Source organism: Lytechinus variegatus, chromosome 2 (assembly GCF_018143015.1).
Source record: "Lytechinus variegatus isolate NC3 chromosome 2, Lvar_3.0, whole genome shotgun sequence".
In the NCBI taxonomy this organism is placed as follows: Eukaryota; Metazoa; Echinodermata; class Echinoidea; order Temnopleuroida; family Toxopneustidae; genus Lytechinus; species Lytechinus variegatus.
In genome coordinates, this window is record NC_054741.1 from 80377477 (window position 1) to 80394527 (window position 17051).

Below are 17051 nucleotides of genomic sequence, written 5' to 3' on the forward strand. Positions count from 1 at the left end.
AGCTTTAAATTGGTAGGTAATTTGTCTATTTTATTTATGATTTAGTTATGATAAATCATCGCTATATCTCGGTTCGTTTTTTCAATCTTATATATATATATATATATATATATATATATAATTTGCGTCCCCTTAGATCGGACATCAATTTGGCGCCTCAAGTCGAACATCATTTATGCGCCCCTAGTTTAAAGTCTGTTTGATGCCCCCGTTACATGTCTGTTTGGCGTCCTCAGTCGAATATCAATTTGGTGCCCACTAGGTCGAACATCAATTTGGCGCCCCGATAGATCGGAGATCGCTTTGGCGCCCCCCTCCAAGTTTAAGGTTAGTTTGGCGCTTCCTCATTACAGCTGAAATTGGCGCCCCTTTCTCTCTCTTCCTTCTTTTCCCCCTTTTTTCTCTCTTTCCCTCTTTCCCCTCCCCTCCCCCTTTTTTTTTTTAGCTAATCCGGCCCGAAGGGCAAGATGAGCTTATGCTGTGGCGTGGCGTCCGTCCGCAATTTCAAAATGCTACTACTTCGCCATTTCAAGTCCGATTTCAATTCTGTTTGCTTTATATGATTGCACTAGGTGGGGGATTCAAAACTTCTACACAGAATTTTGAAATTCACTAATTTATGCGCATTTTTCAAAATTCACCAGACATGCTTCTTCTTTGTTGATCGATTTTGATTTTTTTGCTTCCATCTGGTAGAGCTTGATGAGGTTCACCAAACTTCTACACAGAATTTTGAAATTTTGACCAGAACATTTTTTATGCTAATTTATGCATATTTTAAAAAAAATTCACATAACATGCTTTTTCTTCTTTAATATGTTGACCAAGTTTTACTCTTTTTCTTCTTCCATCTTGTAAAAATTTATGAGGTTCACCAAACTTCTACACAAACTACTTACGCTAATTTATGCGAAATTTATTCAGAAATTACAGATGATGCCTCTTCATCTTTTGTTGACAGATTTTGATATTTTTTCTTCCCTCTGGTAGAACTTCATGAGGCCCACCAAATTTCTACACAGAATTTTGAGTAGAAAATTGTTTATGCTAATTTGTGCGAAATGTATTCATACACCACAGAGAATTCCTCTTCTTTATTTGTTGACAGATTTGGATTTTTTTTCTTCCATCTGGTAGAGCTGCATTCAAGAGTTTCACCAAACTTGTACACAAAATTTTGAAATTTTGTCTGGAAAATTATTTATTCTAATTTATGCAATATTTATTCATAAATCGCAAAAGTGTTTTTTCTTCTTCATTTGTTGATCAATTTCAGTTTTGTTTGCTTTATATGATAGCTCGAGGTGGTGATCTAAAATTTCAACATAGAATTTTGAAACTCATTAAATATGCTAATTTATTCATATATTTACAAAACTCACAAAAATTACTTATTTATTTGTTGATTGATTTTGAATATTTTTGTTCCATCTGAGAGCTACATTAGGTTCACCAAGGTTCTACACAGAGTTAAGAAACTTTGACTAGATAATTATTTATACTTCATTCATATGAAATTTATTCATAGATCACAAAAAATGCTTCTATGTCATTTCTTCATCAATTTCAATTCTATATCCTCAATTTATGTCACCAATATAATTCACTACAGTGTCAACTGACTAAAATTAAAATTGTGTTAAATTTTCTCGCGAGATGCCGGATGAGCTCAACATCATTGATGTGACAGTTTTACTTTTTCCCTCTCCTTGTTTTTCTTCTCTCTATCTTAACCCTTTTCCCTATTTTTTTCTCTTTTCTTTTTTTTTCTTTCCTTCCCCCTTTTGCCGCCTCCTTTTCGCCTACTGACCCGGAGGGCCAGAGCCCCTAAAGCCCCCATCCCTCTAGAATAGGCGCGTGATATACGACCGTCTTCATCATATGCAGGGTGGATTAGATGGATAGATAATGTAGGTGGAGAGAAAATAGATTGATATATTTATTGATAGGTAGACAGATAGAATAACATCTTAAACAAATTTAATAGAGATTAAGCAGATAAACAGACAACTATTTAAACAGATCAATAGATATTAGATTGAAAGATAAAAGGTAGACATACGGATAGACACATGTATTATGAGCAGATAGACAAACGATAGATAGATAGATAGATAGATAGATAAATAGATAGATAGATAAAAATAAATAGGCAGAATGATAGATAGAAAGACAGATATACTGACATTTAAACAACCTGGTAAATCATTAGATAGATAGATAGAAATATATATTTTTTTAAAAAGTGAAACAATTTTTCGAAAAGAGAAATAGATTTTCTTAAAAGTGGAATATACTTTTTTTTGAAAAGTGAAATATAGACCCGTCAAAAAAGTTTGGAAATCTGTGTTTGGTCACAAATTTCTCAAAACTCCCAATTTTACACAATACATATTTTACATCATTAAAAAGCTCATTTAATTCTCTTTAAAAATGATACCATGCTTGTCATGATCATGTTATCACGAAAAGAGCAGGATTCAAAAGTGTTGGATGAGGTCTGAATTGAAAACGCTGCAAAACGAGCAGAAATAGTCTTTTGTCTGTGTCCATAGAGATGAAAATCCATTCAAATCAAGCCCCTGTAGTAGGGTAAGTGTAGGTAATTGGAGACCGTAGGTAATTGGAGACCACTGAAGCTGAAACTATCCTGCCCTGCTTGCGCCTGGCTATAATGTTGTTATAGCGCCATCTACAGTTTCTACAATACTTCTGCAAGATCACTCTGCTTGTTTACGATACAGGTCGTCATTTAGTGCAGCAAAAAACTTCGAAATAGGTCAAGGTATGATATTTGCATCTTCAAATTTTGCTCTGGTGTAAAAATTCATTTTTCAAGGAATGTTGGGGCGTGTTCTCATAGTGAAGAGGTGATCGGTAAAAGTACTTCAAATAGGAAGTTTTGTAAGTGGGCTAGCCACACAAACACTAAAAACGGCCACTGTGTGTTGTGTATGGGTGATACTGTGGCCACAATGAACTGGTCAGTCCAATAATGTGTGTAGGTAATGGGGGACACCAACATGGCGACTGTTTGTTATGAATGGCAGGTGTCACAGGAAAGTCCTTGACAAAGCGTCTTTTCTTTTATGTAATGAATCTAAAAAAATGACTGCAGAAATGAGAATAAATATGGGCCTACTTTCCTTTCTTTTTTTTTCAGAAAAGTTATTTTTAAAGCACTTCAGAACATTTATGATTTAAAGCATCATTTATTATTGCAAACAAAAAGACATGTTTTCAACCACATCTGGTTGATGTTAAAATCATTGGCTACATGTATTTCTGTAAGAAAAGTGTTTGAACTTAGCATGACAATCCCATTTTTACTAAAGTTTTCTTGCAAATAACATGATTTGTAACTGTCCCTCATTACCTACACATTTAGGTAATGAGAGACCTTTGATGATGACGTCATTAATCCTCATTATCTTATTAATCAATTAATTTGTGTTCACCATTTTGTTACCAAATATAGAGTAGAAGTTGCTGAAGAGGAAAAAAAAAATTAAGAGTGTGTCATTTTCCATGTTCATGTAAATTATACAAATGAGCTTAACGGTCTCCAATTACCTACACTTACCCTAATTGTTTTTGAGATAACATGGTTTGAGTCGTGGTTTGAATTACCCATGCATGTTTCTTTGTTATGTGTTTGTTTGTAGAGGTGTGTTTGATTCCATGTTAATCATGTTAATGTTGATGCTGAGATCCATTAAAAAAACTTATCACGAATGAAAAAAGAACAGTGACTTTCAATATTGTGTCATTTTGCAACTTTTGAAATTTGACTTGGCTTCATTTTAAGGCGCTGCACCACCATGTGAACCATAATCATATCATATAGGATATCATTTTAAAGAAAATTAAATGATCAATTCATTTATATTAATAAAACATTTATTAATTAAACATTCATGTTTACTAAAACCGATGAGAAATTATCGATCAAATTCAAACGAAACCGCTGAGAAACTCACACATCACCTTTGGAAAAAGAACAGTGACTTTCAATATTTTGTAATTTTGCAGCTTTTGAAATTTGCCCTTGCCTCACATTTCAAGGCACTGCACCTCCATGTGAACCATAATCATATCATGTACGGTATATGCTTTATTCATTGATATTAATTACACATTGATATTTACTATAACCGAGTAGGGATTATCGATCAAATTCAGATTTCCAAACTTTTTTTGAGGAGTTTATATTTTTTTTAAAGTGAAACATATTTTTTGAAAAGTGAAATGTCTTTTTTTAAAGTGAAATATATATATTTTTTAAAGTGAACCAAATATTTTTTGAAAGGTGAAACATATTTGTTTGATAAAGTGGAATATATTTGTAAAAGTGAAATATATATATTTCTTTGAGTGAAATGGTTTAGTGGAAGAGAAACATATATTTTTAAGTGAAATATATATTGAATTGCTTCCCTATAGGCGTGCCATAAATAGGTGAATACTTCACTTCTATACATTTTCTCCTAAAAATCATTGGTGCTGTAGAGCCTTATTTCCATAGGTAATAGAACTTCGAAGTTACACGTACAGCTTTTGATGCAATTCAGTATTCTTTAAGTCAGAGAACTTTCTATAAACAAGTTGGAATGTTAGATGGAATTTAATTCTTCTGCTCTGTCTTTGTAACTTTCACTTATTCGTTTTATGGAGTTGACTTGGATTAGATGCTTTATTCTCTGTGCAGTCATGTTCTCTTGTACACACATTGATACACAGCCCAGTCTATGAATATAACATACTCATTAATGCACTGTGTTTTACACAACGTGGATACAGGGTACATGCATACACTCTGCCGATACACTACATACTCTTTGCTGATTGGTCATTGATTTATTCTATGTTTCATGTAATGTCTAATTAATTCGAGTTTCGACCTCGATTTTGGATGACTCTGCCTAGCCTCTATCTGGTGCACCATTCGTGATGTATTTCTTTGTGCAACTAGTATAACCATGTACAATATCAATAATCCTGGGTAATAATGTTCAAAACAACAAGAAAGGAATAGAGCAATTAGCTCAAACCATCGGAAATAATCCCTGACAATAGTTAAATGCAGTCATGCTGATTATTTGTGACCAGGCATGCTTATGGGAAAAAGGGTTGCCACTGAAATCAATTTATACTGAAAGAGGAAAATTTTCCGCTTAAAAATGATATTGGTCTGCATGGATGATCCTTACCAATGAGAATAACATACATAAAGTTAGTCCTACCGTATGTATCGTTAACATGCATGTCTATAGCCGAGGCCCTCATGCTAAACGTTGGTAAAAGAAGATAAGATAATCATCCTATAAAGTACCAGTAAATACTCCAAAGTACAGAGAACAAGAGCTTGATATAGTAGTCAATTCTTGAAATTTCATCAGTGTTCAAAATAAGGGTAATAAGTCTTTGTCTTTAAAAAAATGCAATATCCCAGATGGGCAAAAAATATGTGTCTAATAACAATAAAATTAAAGGAAAACTAGGCCACATATGCGGCTGACCACATCATGCACTGCTATATAGCTCGATCATGAGTGAATCACGCAGTGTGACTTTTTGTTGGTTTGGTTTGCCATGCCTGGTCACATTTATATGAAGGTCAAACCATTCCATTCATTTGAGGCTGTCATCACTTCAAATTGTCACAATGGCACTCTCTTAATTGCTTTCTTTTATATTTTGTTTAGGGGAAGTTCACCCTGAAGAAGTTTAATGTAAAATAGCACAAAAAATAATAAATATTGTTGAAGGTTTGAGGAAAATCTGTTGAAGATTAAGAAAGTTAATAGAATTTTAAGTTTTGGATTTGTCAGAACATCATAAACAAGCAGAGCTCTGTCTAACTTATGTCATATAAAATGCATGAATTTTATTTCCTTAATGGTTCCTGATGACTTATTTTGTTTTCTCTTCATGACCAGGTGTGAAATGATTTGTAAATTGATATAGAAAGGGTACAGTAAAAACCATTCTCAATTTTCTGAGAAAATGACATTTCATTATTTTTTTACCATTCGCTATGTAGGAATGCTGCTCGCATATGACGTCACAAATCAAATAATTAAAATTCTAATAACTTTTTAATTCTTTGATGGATTTTTCTCAAACATTTAGCAATTTTTTTCTAATTATTTTTGTGCTATTTTTTTACAATAAACTATTTGTCAGGGTGAATTTCCCCTTTGATGAGTAATAAATTTTTTAGAAATATTATCGATCCAGTGCTTACACTAGAACAATATCATTAATCTCTTATACATTTGTATACATTGCCTTGTAAACTTCTATCCAATGCATTGAATGCAGAAATAAATCAATCATTCATCAAAATAATGAACATTAATTTCTCGATCCTCAAAAACCAGTAATAGATAGAATATTGGCTGCGTTTCTTTGGCAGTTTCAATGCATCACTCGACTTATTTCATTTTCTTTGGCATTCAGGGTTAAGAAGAGCTCCCCTTCCCTCTTAGACATTTAGAATACATGTCCTTCCACTCAACATATTTTCTTGTATTTGAATTGCAACATGTCACACATCCCCTCCCCCATCTTCTTCCCTCACTCTTCACTCTCAACAATGTAATACCAAGAGCACACATCCACACAGACATATCAGATAACAAATTTGAATGCATTTAGTTTGATAGATCAAGTTATAATCAGTATTTATTAATGACTGACACACATGTATTAACAACCAACAAAGGGAAGTTTTTGTATATGCCTTTATTTACTTTCCTAGGTCACATTGTTGCATCAACTGTCAAAGTGGTAGCCCTGTGTTTTCACTGAAGTACAAGCCATCAGTAGTTCATAGAGTGATTTACAATAAAATAATAGGATATTAACCCCATCACTGTTGTATAGATTGACCCAGGGATTTGCTAGGGGAGGGGGTGCTTGGGGGCACAGACCAACAAATTTTCACAACCAAGAAAAATTGAGAATAGGAGAATGGATAAACAGTGAAATATGATATTGTTTTCCGGCCTCCTCAAAGTGTTGGCTCATCATGTCACTGAACCCTACTGCAACCATTTGTTGATATTTCTTTTTTCATTCATCCAAAATTCCATATTCAATTATCTTTGTTTGTTACTATTAATGAACTGCCTTCCTAAGCTGTTGAATACAATTATGGCATATTTCCTTGCCAATACATTTAGCCGAAATTCCTCAAATCTCTATAGAGTGTACCTAAGGCCTTTGATTATTCTGAGCATGACATAAATCAGGGTGATATAGATACCAAACAGAGATTTGAATCTATATTACTATAACCAAATACAGGTAAACTTGTCTAATATTTGCCCAAGTCAAAGTAATTCTTTTAAAACTAGATATAAGAAGAATAATCAATGACCCAAGCTCCTCCCCCCATAAAAAAATCTTTGACCAACCACATATCTAAAAACTTGAGTGGGTTCATATCTAATACTGATTGGCAACCCTCCCCCAAAAAACTAGAACCATCACTGAAGTTTATTAATACCCCACCATATACTGTTATCATGGCAATGGTTTCCAACACTTTAAAGATATGTCTTGCCTACCCCAAGACAAATGTGTGAGTTAGATATCAGGAGAATTGGTTAAAAACTGATGATGTAGTTCACACTGCAAGATTTTTGCCAAATTTAATATATTGACATATGTTGTTCCCATGGCAACACAATTTTTAACACAAGGGAAATATGCCATGCACATCTTTACCTCAAGACCAATGTGTAAGACACATTTAATGAGAATTTGTTGAAAAGTGATGAAGTAGTGCAAACTGCAATATTTTACCTAATTTGGGGCATGTAATACATTGTTACCATGGCAACTTGATTTTCAACACACAAAACATGTGTCTCAGACATCTTTACCTCAAAACCAATGCATGAGCCAAATTTCATGAGAATTGTTTGAAAAAATAGAACAAAATGACCATATAAAAAGTAAACATTGTCAACATAGTCATGCATTTATAAAATATATAAATATCTCTGATATATACATCTTATTAATAAATTCTAAAAAATCTCTTTTGCCATTAACTGTACACCTGATAGAACAATGAGAATGAACTCATAAACTTATGGTGCAGCACTGAGCAGACTTTGAAGTATCTAGGTTACTCGTATCTCTCAGTAACTTACACACAAGAAAATGATGGAGAACCAACACCCCTACCATGATGCAATGCATTTACCGCTGGTTTATCACATTCTTACAGTAATTGCTATTGTATTCAATGATATAGTGACCTGACCACTGATGCCACTGTCTTTAGGTGGAGTGTGTCTGTGACATCCTTCTCTGATGTTATTGGTAAGGCTTTCAAAGACACAGTGACTTGAGAAGATTACCAATGCTACTGTCATGAGGTAATTTGACATCCTGCTCTCGTGTTGTGACCTGACTACCAATGCCACTGTCATGAGGTGGAGTGTGACATCCTTCTCTGATGTTATTGGTAAGGCTTTCAAAGACATTCTGAGCCGAGAAAATCAGCACTGCTACTGTCATGAGTTGGAATGTGACATCCTTCTCTGATGTTGTTGGTGAAGCGTTCAAAGACACTGTGACCCGAGAAGAAGATTATCACTGTTACTGTCATGACTGTGACATCCTGCTCTGGTGTTGTCTCTTGACATGATAGAGCAAACGTAGAACAGCTGCGGGGGTAACACCCTCTAGTCGACTAGCAGCACCAATCTGAAAGGAATCCAGGGGTACAAGGAATTGGTCTAAGATAACATCTTATATATCTTCAAATAATCGCAGTACCAACTATAAAGAAGTGTGAACTGTGGGTGCAGTCTAACAGTATAAGCTTAATTGATAGTTGGTTCCAGTAAAACATTTGTGTCTGTCAACTGGGTATTGTGGCCTGCTCTTTTAACCACATGAGAGAGTTACAAGCTTATTCAGAGGTCTAGGGTTCAAACCATGGGTCGTCTTTCAGATGGTAACTGTAAAGATACATGTCCCTGATGTAATTCAGCAAGATACTCTCCACTCTTCACATACTTGTCGGACAAGACACTAAACATGCACCTCTTGACTATACAGACTCATAAACTTGACATTATTTAATTGAATATAATGATTCTGAATAAAAAACACTTACGGTTGTTGGTCTTGCTTGGGTGAGTTTGTAAATAGCTTCAGTAGAAAGTTTTATGCTGCAAATTGTAAAGGCAAATATCAATTGAATTATGTTTCTTCAGAGTGACAGAAAATATAATGGTAGAATTCGGATACAGAATAAGTGGTTATTTATCAAGTGCCCCCTCAGAGACCACCCTAAACGATTCACGCTGTATTTTTTTACCATACCGCTCGATGACTTTTTAATTTCAAGCCTTGTGCAACTATTGAGACCAATTTTTGCAACGCCTGGGTAAGTGGTTACGCAACATTTTGTAAGTGCATGTCAGACGAAAATTGATCAAAAATGAGATTTTGTGTACAAAGTCAATGTAATTGTGTTTTCAACCAAAACAAATGTACGATTATTTTTAGTTTCGGTGGTCTAAATGGATTTGTTTTATGCTGTTCATGTCCCTGACAAAGGTCATCGAAAAAATAATGACAAACAAAAGGTCCTAAAAACAAAGAAATACATAAGAAATTTCAAAAATAGAAAAAATACATAAGAAATCGATCTGATATTGCATTTTTTTCATGTAAATTTGCTTAGAACACCACAAGAGTATATACACCAAAAACTAGAACATTTGGAGCTTTATTAGAGAAAATTAGAAAAAAATATGATTTTGCAAACTTGTAATTACTAGTATAATTACACATAAATTGGCATAATCACCAAATAGTGATTTACATGAAATAAATTACAATATAATTTTGAAGATTATGCTCCAGACATCCTCCTTGCCAATTTACGGCACAATTACGCGACTGATAGCTGATATCTCAAGGGGGGCTGCAAGCATGAGCCCCCCCCCCCCCCAAAGTTTAAATTTTTATCTCATTGTTTAGCACTGAGCTACTAAATCAATAAGACCTTAACAGAAAATGTAATTGGCTAAATTTATATGGTCAACTCAGTAAACAACTTCTTTAGAAAGCCAAGGATATAGGAATATTGGCAAATGAGGAAGTTTTTATACCAAGGCACTATGTACAACTATATTTGGTTATTTTGTGTGGTCGTTTTTCAATCATTTTTATTCCATCAGCAATAGTTGAAACATATTATTAGATTGTAATTCTTGATCTTAACAAGGATATGGAAACTAGGGTTACCAGCTGTCAAAATTTAGGATTTAAAAATTCAATCCCACTTTGATGAAACACCAGGAAAATTATTGAGGATCTCATACAGTGCAAACCCATCAAGACTTACAAACTGCTTTATAAACAACCCCTTGCCAACTAGATTAAGAATAATTGATAAGAGAGGATGAGACAAACCTGTTATAATCAAGATCTTCAGGTAGTTCTAATCCTTCATCCGCCTGTACTTCAGCTATGGCTGCCTCTTGTTGTGGAAGAAGAGGAGCATAAATACCTGCATGGATTACATATAAAATAAACACTGCATGAAACTAAGCACCATCACTAACACTATCACGTATCAAAGCATCATTACTCAATAACAATTACATCACTGGTGTCATGTAACACGAGGCTTGCTAACAGTAATAAATCCAATATCTTAAATCTTATCAATCATGAATGGGGTTGGTTGAATTTACCCGACAATCACAAGAGCTACCCAAAATGTTAGAACAAATTTATTGCTGAGGGAAAACATATGCCTGTGTATGTGGAGAATTTTTTTTAGGCCATTCGAACACTCGGCAAAATGTTTATCACTTGTATACCGGTATGTGGGTGGAGTTTTCTGCCCATTACAGTTGAAAACAAATTCTGAACTGTAAGGTCCCATTTATCACATGAGTCTGTAATATGTTGTAAAATTAAGTTCTGAAAAATTGCACCAAAAAAAAAATCATTATTTAGTGATTCAGCAAGCGAAAAATAAAGTGACAAAAACACCATCTCAAAATTATTCCATATCATTATACTCCCCAGGATATGAATAAAATTATTTTTCAGTCACAAATATCTTGAAAAAATCTGCACCAATTTCATATTTTTTCTTTCAACTTTTTAGAATATAATCCTTGTGAACAATACCAAATAGATATCAAAGTGATGGATAAAAAAAACCTGTTTGTAATGGTGAATTTTGTCTTAAATTAAATCTCATTTCTGAAGGGATTAAATCTATGTGACAAAGAAATGGAACCTACCTTCAATTTTCAATCTTTCAGCTAGTTTGTAGTCCTCAAGAAAAGCAAGACCCTCTGTGGGTAAGGCCGAGGTAAGATGATTGACTGCTATACCAGGGAATTGTAGTATATCCATTGCACTAGTAGAGAGAAACATTGATTGATAATTCAAGTATAACTTGTAGAGAAAATTAACTTCAAAAACTTTTTTTATATAATAGCCAATTCAATAATAGGATCCAATTTTAATAAAGTGCTTTTACCAGAATGGCTCAAAGCGCGTTAAAGCATATTATTACCCCGGTCATTGGATTCATTTCAATCCCGCATGAAAAGTGCACAATTTCCACTCCCTGGGGAACATTCCTTGCATTCATCGCTGCCTCATTATGGCGCTGGCAAAATCAAACATACAATATCTTTCACATCCTATCGGGTACCCATTTAGCACCTTGTCGAGAGTGGCAAAGTGTGGATTAACGCCTTGCCAAAGGACGCTAGACTGTGGTGGGATTTGACCCTCTGTTTACAAGTCAGAACCATTACACCACGGCTCTTCCACATTGATATGTAATAAGCAATATGCTTACCCGGTAGTATGTACAAATTCACTTACAATAAGGAGTTCTTGATTTCCCTAAATAAACATGGGAACCTCACTCCCCCCCCCCTCCCCCCACACAAAGGTATTTGAAAAAGCTGTTTGTAAATGTATGAATTATCAAGGTGAAAATTAATACCTCATCTTGTCTGGTGACATACTGCTTCCAAACACAGCTTGAAAACCATGGTTCTTAAGATGTCTTCGCCATTCATGTTTGTGCAGCTTGATTGACCTTAGAAGTTCTTTGCTCTCTTCAAGATCTCTTCTTGTCTCCATTGCACGTTCAAACCTGTCTTGCGATACACATCCAGCCGCAAAACCTGTGAAAGAATATGGTATTTGAGCAGCAAAATCGAAAGGGGTATTTTGCAAACTACCCTGGCCCTGAATCTAAACCAAATTGCATGTGCCCACATTTTTCTGGTAGATTGCAATACTAAAGAGAGCTACCGTACATTCTAGCATACCTATTCCACCCTTTTCTTATCAGTGCACTTTTAAAGTCAATGCTCATTATTAGTGTATAACTATTTAAGGATACAATGAATTTCTTTTAACAAGAAATCATAAATTGTTGGATGATCTTGGCTAGATAACACAAAGGACGATGGGTAACAAATATGAAACAAAGCTATTTGGTAGTGTTTTAAACAAAATGTGCATTTAATGAAGCTCTTGATTTGCCATTGGTATTCAGTCAACAGGAATGACGGGCTTACACACATGTTCATAGCTGCTACATATCAAAATAACTTATAGAACAACCTGACAAGGCAAGAAATGTACATAATTTGCATCTATGAATTACATTCACATGAACTGGCTGTACTTTTGGGAGATATCTAAAATGTTTCCCTGAAAAGATCCATTTCACATTCATCTAACAAAACTACAGGAAAATTATCCTGCTTCAGCCAAATATATTAGATGATTGTCTAAAGGCAAGCCAATATAACAGAAATCCCATGTTTGAACTAGAAGTGTTTGGCAATAAGTTGGTAGAAAACAATCTGTACAATTCTACTTCCCTGTATGTAGGAAGCTTATATTAGGTACTTCAAATATAACAAGTCTTAAAATACTGGGAAAGATAAAGAAAAAGAGGAAGGTCATTGGAAAAACAACAGATGGCTTGCATCAAGAAGGATGAAAAGAATGAGTCCTCTGATTCAGTTAATGATTGAAGCACATGAAGAATGAAAAAAAAACACCAAATCAAGCAGTGATGGAAGAGAGAGAGAAAACAATGAGAACTGTTGCTTTGACCTAAAAATATCTATACTGACCTTTGTGCGTAAGTCTGAGGTCTGCATTATCAGGTCGGAGGGTCATACGGAACTCAGTGCGACTGGTAAACATGCGGTAGGGTTCAGAAGTGCCTCTAGTCGTCAGATCATCAATCAAGACACCGATGTAGCCCTCTGTTCTGCTAATTATAAAAGGAGGTTGTCTTCTAGCTTTAAGAACTGCATTGATCCCAGCAATGATACCCTGTAGAGAAAATTAACACTCACATTGATTCAAACAAACTCTTTGCATCTTCATATTGGTATTGGGATTTTACTGGTATATTCATTAGTTAATAACATTTATATTATCCATTTGTAATTTTAATTCACTCTTCAAGTTCAAACCTAATACCTTCACCCCTACCTCCCCCATCATATCTTTCCTTCTCACTATCAGGGTGCCAAGCCTCACAGGGAAATTACCTTCAATGAATTGCCATTATTTATCCTAACTTTCTTAACTCTGAAATAGGAATAATTTTGCTAAGATTAAGAACGGAACAGCATAGCAGTGTGTGGCATGATTATCAAGAATGGGAAGATAAATAAACTAAGAGCTTATTATAAAAGTTAAAACTCAGACCATTTCCTCCAAGTTCAGGCAAGGTGGGAGATCAGCAAATGGATGTCAAGCAGGATTTTATTGAAAATAGGAGGGTGCTATGGAGTAGTATTTCAATCATCATTGAATTATCTAATTCTTGGGACTATAACATCAAGTTGAAATTATTTCATCAGTATCATAATTGTGACTTTATGTATCCATCACAGAGCAAAAGACCACAAAGACAGGCTGCCATGAAACCAAAAACATGCGTTCAATCTACCAGTAAGGGCCAATCAGTTTCTACACGGAACAGCCCATCAATTTCAAACGCTAACACACCGCCTACAAGCCCGGTAACACAAGTGAGACGTGCTGCCTCGACACGAGAAGATAACATATTCAAACAGCGACATAGAATCCATGCAGGAAGATGAGAGAACAGCGAACAAGAGAACAGCGACACAGAATCCAAGCAGGAAGATGACGTAATCACCATGGCGCATTACGCCATTTCCGAGGTCGAGCAGTAATCTTCTTCAACATTACACTATCCCCATACAGATGTTAGATAATCTTCAAGTTTGGATGACTATTTCACAAATATGGCAAGATTTGAACAGATGATCAAGAATGCAGTGGATAGCTTCGCTGAAAAGTTACAGGAACTGGAAGTCAAAATGGAAGCACTGTTTAATCTTGAGCAGAAGCAAGTGGATGATCTAACAGAAGTCCAAAATGGAATGAAAAGCAAAATAGAAACCATGGAAAAGGAAATCACAGAGCTCCGATTGGAAGTCCAGCGAAATAAAGCAGCGGGAAACAAGAGTGAAAGATTCTCCAGGAGAAACAATGTTAGATTGGTGGGTATCCAGGAAGCACCTCAAGGAGAACGCGAAGATCACCCTGGTTGAAGAAATCCTCCACTTAAATTCATGGTGAAAATAAAAGTAGAAAGAGCTTATCACTGCTTAAGACAAGGCGATTTCATGTATAATGCACTATTGAGGATCACTCAGAAACTCCTAATACAGGAAGTGTTAGGCGCTGTATGACAAAATACCACCAACCATCTCAATGGATTGCTATATCCTATTATACAAATAATGAATGTTTTACGAGTGCAATGGACAGAATACTTCAGGAGGTGAAAGATGAAATGATCCACTTCATCTTTCATAGAATGAAGTATTCTGTCTAATGCACAAATGAAAAGAACATTTATTTGTTTTATCACACAAAAAAGTAGATCCTCATCATTTGACATTCATAAATGTGAATGCAAAAGCGCATTCAGTGCGAATGAGGTCTGTTGAATGTCACATACCTACAAAATGAGCATTGCATTCAAACACTAGTGTTTTCAAGTGAAGCGCTGGTGGTCTCGGCAAGCATGCAATGGACAAAATCGTATGGATAAAATATTGCAGGATGAATGGATCTAAATTGCACGGATGATGAGATCTCGGCTGTTGATCACGCCAAAATTGGCATGCAGATTGCCTAGGACATAATCTACAAAAATTGTATATTAATTTATTTCTTGCAAATTACTATTATGTGATTTTGGTAATTCATACTTGACGGTCAAGTCCAGCTCAGAATAATGTTGATATGAAATCTATATGGCACAACGCTGAAAAATTTCATCTTCAGTTTTTTATTTTTTTAATTATAAAATATTTCTATTTTTACAGATTTGATAATAAGGACCAACTTATAAGGCAAGACTTGAAAGTAAGAAGTCAGCGAGCGGCACAAAATAACTTCTGTGCAGCGAAAATATTGCGCGAATCATGGGGGGGGGGGCGGCTTAGGGTTAAGAACTTGCCAGTTTGACAACACAATCTTTTTCACTTTATCACTTTAACTTCACTTCTACTAGTTAAGTCTTTATCCAACCATCTTTATTTTGTTACCTGTGCTGCTGCTTCTTCATATCCTGTTGTACCATTGATCTGACCAGCAAAGAACAGCCTCGGTATCTTGAGTGTTTCCAGTGATGGCTTGATTTCTCTTGGGTCTACATAGTCATACTCAACACCATAACCTGTTGATCAAAAAATGAGCAAGATAATTATTTTGCTTAGACTTCATAATGCACACCCATATCAAGAAAGTTAGTTTCATTCCTTTATCTGTAAATAAAGTAAGCAACTTGCCATTTTGTAATACTTTTCCTTTTTTAGAGCAATTTTTGTAGAAAATGGTGAATTTGTCCATTTAGAATTCTCCATGGGGATTGCTACAGAACACAGCCATTCCCCCCCCCCCCCACCCCCCATTTCGCACAGCTTTGCTCACTGCAAAAGATATTCTAATTGCTATTGTTTGCAGCATACTTAATCCTTTTCCGCTTTTTTTTTCTCTACTAATGTGAAAAATCTCACAATACAGATGAAGTCAGTTTTCCAACAAAGTACTTTTTCTTCAACAATCCAAAAAGCTTGTTTCAGAAAACAATAATACATGCTACATATCCCCAAGAAGAAATATCTGGCCATCCAGTTTCCTTGCACTAAACCTGTACAACATTTCCTACCTGGTTTAGTCATTATGGCATTCTCTAAACCCTTGATACTATGAATACACTTCTCTTGTAGGTTAGGTGGAAGAGTCACAGAAAACCCCTGCATGTACACAATGTCTGTATTCAGACCTAGAAATGAGAAGGAAAACAAAATCATTGTAATCATTATCACATCATGATATATATATCTATAGCATTCAAGTACATGTAACTATAAATAAGAATAAGTCATATAAAACAAAGCAAACACACACAATATACAAACAAGTATCTACTAACATGCAGGGGGGCAAATAAATATGTCTGAAATTCCTGTCCCCCCCTCCTGATTTTTTGGAGGCTGCATTATATGGTGAGTTTGATACATGCACACCACAGGTTCTGTATTAAGACCGACATGTACAGAGAACAAGAGATTCCACAAACCTCTGACAACAGAAGGAAGCATTAAAACAAAATAACCAGAAGGGAGAGATTCTTAAACTCATACCAACAATGTGTATCAATTATAAAAACAGTCTTCAGTGTATTGATCCTACCTTCAGGCTCTAACCAGATCTGATGTGATCTATCACCAAACCTAAGACATTTAGACTCAATTGAAGGGCAATATCTGAGGAAATGAGAAATGGACAACAATCATCATCAACACAGCAAAAAAGCTTCTTTTTATACATGAGCACTTCCATGGATAATTCATATATCTCAAACTCTATCGAAATAATTTTTCTTTGCCTTATGAAAAGTTGTTATGCCAGGTTATGCTATCAAATTATAATGAACTTGGTCGTTGTGAAGAGACATAGAATTATAG

The 17051-nt window shown here is 35.0% G+C and overlaps 1 protein-coding gene across 1 annotated transcript in view; it reads right to left on the bottom strand.

The window, feature by feature from the left end:
* Positions 1-8387: 8387 nt before the first annotated feature.
* The window catches only part of LOC121409208 (protein MTO1 homolog, mitochondrial-like), a 29830-nt gene continuing 21166 nt past the window's right edge, over positions 8388-17051 (bottom strand). The window contains exons 9-17 of the mRNA XM_041601061.1: positions 16777-16850; positions 16250-16366; positions 15627-15757; positions 13161-13365; positions 12011-12194; positions 11292-11410; positions 10447-10543; positions 9140-9194; positions 8388-8724 (exon numbers count right to left, since the gene is read on the bottom strand). Coding sequence (XP_041456995.1) covers positions 8623-8724; positions 9140-9194; positions 10447-10543; positions 11292-11410; positions 12011-12194; positions 13161-13365; positions 15627-15757; positions 16250-16366; positions 16777-16850 — 1084 coding nt within the window. The 3' untranslated portion in view covers positions 8388-8622. The remainder of the gene's footprint in view (positions 8725-9139; positions 9195-10446; positions 10544-11291; positions 11411-12010; positions 12195-13160; positions 13366-15626; positions 15758-16249; positions 16367-16776; positions 16851-17051) is intronic.